The sequence below is a fragment of the Rutilus rutilus genome (assembly GCF_951802725.1).
Source record: "Rutilus rutilus genome assembly, chromosome: 2".
Taxonomy (NCBI): domain Eukaryota; kingdom Metazoa; phylum Chordata; class Actinopteri; order Cypriniformes; family Leuciscidae; genus Rutilus; species Rutilus rutilus.
In genome coordinates this window covers 38340787-38350100 of record NC_140210.1, presented here as the reverse complement: position 1 = coordinate 38350100, position 9314 = coordinate 38340787, and the positions used below count along the sequence as shown (strand labels likewise).

At 35.1% G+C, this 9314-nt stretch overlaps 1 protein-coding gene across 7 annotated transcripts in view; it reads right to left on the bottom strand.

Moving 5' to 3' along the window:
* Positions 1 to 1229: 1229 nt before the first annotated feature.
* Positions 1230 to 9314, bottom strand: part of mcf2la (mcf.2 cell line derived transforming sequence-like a) — a 78086-nt gene continuing 70001 nt past the window's right edge. For 3 of the 7 annotated variants that reach the window (XM_084390002.1, XM_084390003.1, XM_084390005.1), the window contains 7 exons: positions 8893 to 8985; positions 7726 to 7803; positions 7339 to 7413; positions 4874 to 4983; positions 4677 to 4789; positions 2643 to 2746; positions 1230 to 2552 (listed from right to left, as the gene is read on the bottom strand). In XM_084390002.1, the coding sequence (XP_084246128.1) occupies positions 2473 to 2552; positions 2643 to 2746; positions 4677 to 4789; positions 4874 to 4983; positions 7339 to 7413; positions 7726 to 7803; positions 8893 to 8985 (653 nt within the window). In that variant the 3' untranslated portion in view covers positions 1230 to 2472. The remainder of the gene's footprint in view (positions 2553 to 2642; positions 2747 to 4676; positions 4790 to 4873; positions 4984 to 7338; positions 7414 to 7725; positions 7804 to 8892; positions 8986 to 9314) is intronic. The other 4 variants (XM_084390004.1, XM_084390006.1, XM_084390007.1 and 1 more) reach the window with 2 other exon arrangements.

The window sequence follows — 9314 nt, the reverse complement described above, 5'->3', positions numbered from 1 at the left end:
GTTTTCTTAAATTTAGATAAAAATCCTACAATAGACTGTTAAATGGAAAGGTTTGGCACTATTACATATTTTACTTAAAGGAATAGGCTCACCCAAAAATGAAAATTATGTAATCATTTACTCACCGTTGTATGTTGTTTTTGACCCGTATGAGTTTCTTTCTCCTGCTGTACGCATAATGCGTCAAAGGTCTGTTTGGTACCAAACATTCTTCAAAATATCTGATTTTGTGTTCAGCAGAAGAAAGAAACATATACAGGTGTGGAACAACTTGAGGGTGAGTAAATGATGACAGAATTTTCATTTTTGGGTGAACTATCACTTTAATATTTATAAATCAAATTTGATTGAAAATGAAATTCTACCATAAAAGTTCCCACCATTGTCTTTTATTATCAGAAACCAGATTTTCATGTTTATAAAAATTCTGATAAATGATTATTATTAAGGGAAATTGTTTTATTTTATAGTCTTAATATTAGCTGTTATTATTTATAAATCCAGTTTTAAAAATGAAATTATATCACTAAAAGCATAATCATTCATCTTTTATAATGAAACAGATTTAATTAAATGAACAAAGTTGCTGCCTTAAATTTTTAAGTACAATCAACTTGGATATTTAAGTAATTTCAACTTATTAAATAAATATTAGTTGAATATTGTATAATGTAAAAAGTTGACAATTGCTTCAACTTATTTTAATGAGTTAAAGCAATGCAAAATCTATGCTGTCATAACTTATTGATCATGTAATATTTTTTTTTACAGTGTATGGTAAATTAAGGATTTTTATTTTATTTTATGGTCTTAATATTTAAAATCAAGTTTCAAAAAGAAAATTCCATCATAAAAGTTTACAAATCTTTTATCATCATAAAATATTTGAATAAATTCTGATAATATGGTATTTCTTTTATCAAGAGAAATGTTTATTTTGGTCTTGATAGCTCTTACTATTTATAAATCGAGTTTCAAATCACAAAAGTTTCAGCATTCACGGTCATAAAACAGATTTAAATGAATCAAAAATGTCTAACAATAATAAATCATTAAGTAACATTTATTTGCAAAATTATAAAGTTGTTTGTGGTGCACAATGAAAAAGCTGATGCATTTAAGATCGACTTTACCGAGATAATTAAAAGGTCATCTTCAACGCAGAAACGAGAGCAATGTGGCAAACACACTCGATATTTCCTTGACAAATCTGAGCCAGCAGAAGAGGATAGAATGTTTCAGTGAAGTTTATTTCTGCCTAAGCACTTTAAATTCATTCATCTCATACAACCTCTTAGATACATATTTACACATGTACATAGATACGAGTCTAATAGAGGAAAATATTTTATGTCAAATGAGAACACGATAAAACTAGCATGAGATAAAACTAACATGCAGCAATGTGCCACATAAAATTTAAATAGATATTAACAATGATTTCTGTATTGCTGAACACGTTAAAACAAACGACAGTGTGCTGTTCTGGGGACATGAACACTTGAGCACAGAAACGCTGTGGTATTCATCCTTGATTGAATCAGCAGTCCAGGATTATAGATGAACTTTGACAAGTTTTAAGTAATACTTTTTGACAAAAGGTTCTGACCTTTAAAATCAAGTTGAGTGACGCGCCAATTATCACTTTCCAGACTACATTTTGAACCATCCAAATCAAACAATCTGTGGTGACGTACAGGAACATAAAATGTGAACACAATTGGTATGTTGTTACTGGGAAATTGTAGAACAATAAAGTGACAAATACAACAAAATACAATTCATTGACACACAACATAGTGGTCATAATATACAATATGTATAGATATATATATATATATACTGTTTTAATGAAAAACATGAGATAAAAGTTAATATCTGTACAAATCTTCTTTTACAGGAAATAATTTAAACTATACAGCTGTTTTAGATTAATACATACAGTGAACAGGACTATTCACCAGGCATAACCTCAAGAATCTTTATCGTATAAAACAACATTTCATTGTCTTGCTGCTACAGCAAATCAGACAGGAGCTTTAGACGCCAACAGAGTCAGACATTCCACTGACATTCTCAACGCAAGATCAATAAAACCAGTGGAAGCTCATGAGAGAGAGTCCTTGTTATGTATATTTAAAGACTTTTAGACCGCAGACTACTTTGATGTTAATGCCGACTCGACCAAAAACCCCTTTTCTCTTTGAGGAGATGCATGCAGATGCGAAACGAACAGCATCACACCATATTTTCAAAGTCAATGAGAATGTGAATGGGAGACATTTTTTCCTCTCTCTTATGAAGGTTGAGAAAGGGTGACGCTCTATATAAAATATCCTGAATGGCGCACATTGACCGCAGAGGTCGATTCCTTTCTCGGTTGAGGAGGTTAAATACAGTACAAAGGCTCGAGGAGCTTCAGTAGAAAGTGCACTGTGTAGGAGCTGCCACAAGGCGCTGGAGCAGCGGGCTTTAGGTTTTGATGTCAGAGAAGCTCGTGTAGGTTTCGCTGCAGCTGGACGACGTGCTGAGGTTTCCAGACCCACTGCCTTCTGTGGGGAAAACATGCACACATTGGCTAAATTCAGAAAACATGATGGGGATTTATTGTGTGGTGGATGGAAAGCAGGAAGGTGCGTTACCTGAGCTGGAGAGAGATTGAGAAGATTTGGATTCTCTGATGAGAGTGAGCAGGTTTGCAGCAGGGACCCAGCCCTCCTTATTGGTCCGCAGATTACGTACAAACCTGAAAAAAAAAAAAAAAATCAAGAGTCAACATCACACCCAGCCTCTGCTTACAGAAAATATTTTGCGATTCTAATTCGGTCATCTTTAGAAACATCAAAATGAGTCCAGGTAATAATCCAACACTCAAAATGCCAAAATGGAACTAGATTATTTTAAATATGTGGGCACAAAAACAGCCCTGGGATAATTCCTCTGTGTTATTTAACATTTTATATATTTTACAATATTCTATTAAGTCTATGAAATTAGGAGCAGGTTATGATGTGCATTATTACCAGCTTTACTTTTGTTTTTTACATTTTATGCATTCATAGCAGTGCTTCTCAACCGGAGCCCACTAGGGGGCCTCGGTTAAACTTTCAAGGGTGCCGCAGGATGACTTAAAAGTATTTAAATTAATAATACAAGTATAACCTAAATACAATGCTAAAAGCAGAACGTAACATCTTGAATCACAAAATGAATCGTGGTTAATACATTCAGTATGTTAAAATAATTAACCATGTTAATATATCAATAAAAATGTTTGAAAACAAGCAGCTTTGTCATAATTACAGCAGAAATACCAGAAATATCTATTGAGTATTGTGTTAGACAACTTCGACTTTTTATTGAGGAATTGCGTGATATAAAGTCACAATTTGCGAGTAATAAAAACGTGCAATTCTGACTTTATAACGCAATAGCGACTTTATATCACGTAATTCTGACTTTATAACACAATAGCGACTTTATATCACGTAATTCTGACTTTATATCTCGCAATTTTGAGAAATAAAGTCAGAATTGCGAGATGTAAACTCACAATTGTGAGAAAAACTTAAACTAAACGAAAACTTAAAATTGAAAACTGAAATAAGTTTAAGTTACTGAAATAAAAATAAATGAAACCTAATAAGTAATATATATAAAAAAAACTGAAACTATAATACAAATTAAACTAAATTTAAAATGAAAACTGAAAATATTAAAAATAAAAGCGACTTTATATCACGTAATTCTGACTTTATATCTCGCAATTTTGAGAAATAAAGTCAGAATTGCGAGATGTAAACTCACAATTGTGAGAAAAACTTAAACTAAACGAAAACTTAAAATTGAAAACTGAAATAAGTTTAAGTTACTGAAATAAAAATAAATGAAACCTAATAAGTAATATATATAAAAAAACTGAAACTATAATACAAATTAAACTAAATTTAAAATGAAAACTGAAAATATTAAAAATAAAAGCTATCTTAAAGGTGCAGTGTGTCATTTTTAGCGGCATCTAGTGGTGAGGTTACGAATTGCAACCAACCAAAGTTACGGTGGGCCACAGGAAAAGATGTCATCGTCTGAGGTTTCTTTACAAAGATAAATTAAGAAATTGGGTTTGCTTTATTATTCAGTAAAACGATATGTTATTGCGAATATTATTGTTACTTGTTCATCATTATGTCAGTGTTTTATTCGCTGACTTTAGCTAGCTTCTTTGCACGAAGAACAACAGTGACGAAACGCGCTCTGTAGTAGTTTGTCCGTTTAGGGCCACTGTAGAAACATGTCGGCGCAAAATAGCTATTTCAAATGTAAGGGGACCCGCAGTGTATGTAGATAGAAATGGCTCATTCAAAGGTAATAGTTATGTTAAATATAATGCATTTCTGTCTACAGATCCTCCTAAATATTACACAATGCACCTTTAAAATATTAATACAAGCTATATTATATAGATAATCCTAAAATAACACTGATACATAACAGACATGATTGTTTAGATTTGGAATTTATTTCAATTGGTTGATTCAACAGAATAAAAGATCCATTGAATTAAATTGATTTATTAAAAACCACAAACAAACGATTAATTTATGGGTCATAACGTGAAACACGAGGATGAGTAAATGATGACAGTATTTCCATAATCCTGAATGTGTGAATCTTACCAGCGTCCGTCGTCTCCCTCTCTCACCAGCTCCACCGTGTCTCCACTCTTAACCGTCAGCTCCAGTGGTCCGCTTTTCTCATGGTCAGCTACCACCACGTACCTGCCTGGAGACTAATGCAAAAAACAAACACGACACCATCAGTGCTCAAACAAACACAAGGAGTTATGCGGCGAAGAGTTCCTCAAGAGACTCACCAGCTTCTTCCCTCCCTCATCCTCAGGATCAGAGTTCATGGGGTCCTCGGCGCTCGAGTAACCGTCGTTCTCCTCCGACGCGTCCATAGACAGCGACGCCTTGGTGAAGCCTTGAGGAAGAGAGGACGGGTGAAACCAATGTGACATGTGGATCATGTTGAGACATCGAAAGAGAGGGATAAATGGTGCTCCACATAGATGGTGAGTGGAAGATGAAGAAGAGACTGGCTCGGTTTCAAAACGTAGTTTGCGGTCCACTCCATATATATTGAAAAATCTGGATTCCTAACGGTCATAGAATTCTAAGAAGAAAATAACCTATATAGAACTTTTACATGATGTAGAACCTTAAAGTTCCTGTCAGGTGCTTCATATATAGAAACTTTTAAGGGCTCCCATCATGGCTCTTTTGCCACTCAGTCCGGCCGAGGGGCGGTTTCTGGCGAGGAAGTGACGTCAACGCATTAGCATGTTGCTAAGCTAACAACAAAATAGTTATTACACTAATTGTAAATTTGTTAAATCATATAGTTGTCATTTCTTTGACCAAATTCACCATCTTGGATGGACGTTTTCACTGAGCTTGTCACAATGTATTATGGAATTGATGTGAAAGATGTATGAAGTAATAATCCCACTTCCTCAGTTTCAGAACAGATTTTGCATTGGGAGTGTGCATGTGATGCCCATGTAGGCAGCACACTAGGTTCTGAAACGGAGCCAGAGCCTCTATATCTCATAATCCATTTAAAAAGAGGAACAGGTCCAGGAACTGAGCTAACAGCTGTTTGTGTTTTATGACTGTGAAGGCGGCATATGACACATTCGCAAATCATTCAAAACATGTTTATGGAGAGATACATAAACATTTTTAGATCTGAATCAGTGGATAATCATGGAGCCCGGAAGAGTGTTTGGTAGAAACGGATCTGTGGTTTCAGAATTGTAAAAGTGAATCCAGAACTAGCACCGCAAACCAGCAGACAGGAACCCAAACCAGACACTCATGCAGCGTTACACTCAAGTGTTTCCACACCAAGGGAAGTGCAAGTTGATTTTCTTGCAAAAACTGACATCTTTTGGGTTATAAATGTACTATTTTTAAAGGATACCCGTAAATCGACAGTGAAAACACAGTATTTAAAGGAATAGTTCAACCAGAAATGAAAATTCTGTTATCATTTACTCACCCTCATGTCGTTCCAAACCTGTTTGGCTTTTTGTTTTGTGGAATACAGAAAGATCTTTTCCATGCAATTACAACAAACGGAAGCTTAAAGGGATACTCCACTTTAAAATGAAAATTCTGTCATCATATACTCACCCTCATGTTGTTTCAAACCTGTATGAATTTCTTTCTTCTGCTGAACAGAAAGGAAGATATTTAGAAGAATGTCAGTTCTGGTCTCATTGACTTCCATAGTATATTTCTTTTCCTACTATGGAAGTCAATGGGACCAGAAACTGTCTGGTTACTGATATTCTTCTAAATATCTTCCTTTCTGTTCAGCAGAAGAAAGAAATTCATAAAGGATTGAAACAACATGAGGGTGAGTATATGATGACAGAATTTTCATGTTAAAGTGGAGTATCTCTTTAAGTTTTCAAACTTCAAAAGGTGGGCAAAAGTATAAATATAGGCACATGCCAAAATCTTATGAAATCTTATGACAGCTTTGCCTGAAGAACAAGTCGAAAACTACTTATTCACTGAAAATCTTCATGAGAGAAATACAGTAGTTATCAGTCTAATTTGTGAATGAATCATTCTTTTAAGTTGGATCTTTTCAGTGAAGTAATTGATTTGGTTCACAAACCAGTCTGAATGATTCATTCGCGAATCGGACTGAACTGGTTCTCAAGTTCAGTTCACTGAATCAAAGATCTGATTGCAATGATTTTCGAGTTAAAATCTCACCGGAGGAAAAGATTGTCAGTAAATAACACCCATGTCTATAATACTTTTAAGGTGCTTATGCTTTGTTTTTGAAGCTTGAACCCTTTAGTCCTCATTCAGTGTAAATGAATGGAAAACACTAACCAGTAAATTGTGAAACAATTCTTCTTTTTGTGTTCCACAGAAGCAAGAAAGGCATTCAGGTTTGAAATTACATGAGTGTAAATACATAATGATGATGATGATTCAATTTTAGTGGATTCATTTTTTTTAAAGAGAGTAGGGTAAATAGAAAGAGATTATCAGATCATTTTTCTCTCTCCTGTTATACGATATGAACTGGGCTGGATTCACATTCTCCCACGGTAAAGAGCATTTTAGATTTACAATAGTAATTTATTGAGCAGTTATATCAGAGATGCCATTTAGCACTGTGATTTATCCTGCAAACCACCAATTACAGTGCAATAATATCACACCCTGTGGTTAGTGTTTGTCTGTTTGGAAGTTCGCTGTGAGAGAGCAATAAAGACGATAAAGTTCATTCCCACACCAGGCATCTAGTTACCTCTCCTTTTAGTCTGCAACAGACTAGAAGTGCTCATCCATTTCACTCGGGTAAGAGAGATGTGGGGACCTGCGTCTAAGGGAGAGGCAGCCGATAAGATTTCAAAGACTCCATCGATTTACCAAACACCACAGATCGCTTTTGTTGGTGGGGTATGCAGAACTAAAGTCAGTTTGGATTTTGAATGCTTAAAACCTAATATTGAAGCGTTTTAGTTTATTATTACTTCAGGCTGATGTATGAAAGAGGGTGAAACCTAATATATGAAGGTGAAATAAAATGTGGAAACCACATAATATGATAAAACAAAGACTTTGGGAGCACAGGACACTGGTCATGGCTGATGTTGGAGGAGGGAATGCTGGGAGTTTTAATGGGACAGTGTACCTCTGAAGCCAAACGGTGTAGGATCACTCTTAATCTCATGTCTTTTAGTTTTGTGATCAGGACTAGGGGGGGATGATCCTGGCAGCCAAAGCAAGGAGCGAGAAAGGAGAAAGAAAAGGATAAGAGGACATATAATCAGGAAAGAAGAAAGAGAAAGCCTATAATAGGGTTAAAGGAAAGACTCTTATATTATGAAGAAAAGTGTGGCTTTTCTACAGGGTGAAAGACTCTAAAGTTGCATGTACACTAAAGCTACACTGTGCCCTAACCATTTGCGATGTGACAAAACAACATAATTTTTTAACCCAGGAAAATTGAATCGGTTCAAAATCTCACTCCCAGAAAATAAAATAAATACATAAAATGCACAAATTCTTGTGCCTGGAAATAAAGTTGTCGCACATGATTGATGCCCTACCACAGTGAAACCAGGGAAGAAAAAAATAATAAAATAATAATAATAATAATAATAATAATTTTGTTTTGTTGTGGACAAATTATATTTCCTGGAAATAAAGTTGTATCATGCCTAGGGTAGGGTTTAGGCCCTACCAGTGAACTCAGGGAAATGTAACTGGTCCAAAAAAAAAGAAAAAAGAAATAAAAGAAAATAAAATAGTTCGGTTTTGGTGTGGACAAATTATTTTTCCTGGAAACAAGTTGTGTCACACCTGGTTAAGGCACAGTAAAGAGCATTTAAGTAATGATGGTTCTAAATTCTAATGTTACCAAGCTTGAACTCTGACGTTAAACTGCTGCTAATCTAGACTTTGGTCTCTACACTAGAGTCTAGTGTCTCCTGAGACTGCAGTGTACCTGGAGGGCAGAGAGAGATGACCATTGGTAGTGTGAGGCTTTTGCCACCAGAGGCTGCTATAAACTCTGCAGTGAGGTTCAAGCCAAAGCTTAGTACTTATTCCAGGTTAAATATTTTCCATTTATCCAATGTCACTAAACTATTTGTTTTCAAATGTATCATAGTAAGAATAATATTATATATATATATATATATATATATATATATATATATATATATATATATATATATATATATATATATATATATATATATATATATATAAACATGCTTTTGTCATAATGATTTTCAGAAATGTTTTATCAATATGCAGTGACCCTGTTGTAAATGTATTGCCCGTGACTGTGTACCTTTTTGGCTCTTGAGGTTACTGAAGCCCTGCAGTGTAAAACGTTTTTTAGCCACTGCAGCTCTCTCAGAGTTGGGACTGGTGACAGTCTCGTCTATTCTCCAGAGACAGAGAGAAAGAAAGAAAGAGGAGGGGGGGAATAATCAAGGCCGTTACAGGTTTAGTCAGAAAATTAAAAAGAAACACCAGGGGGTCACAAAGAAATTCATCACAGAAATTCACAGTCTAAGCAGCAAGAGGAAAGAAAGCAGCATTCTGAATTGTGGGATAGATTTAGGGAAACGTCAGTCTGGGGTTAGGTACACGGACAAAGAGTATAGAAGCCCAAGAGGCGAAACTCAATAGAACGCTCCATAGCAACAGTTGCCCCCATGACGTGACAGCGCGGCCGCCATTATGGACTGAAAACTGAAGGAAAGTGCC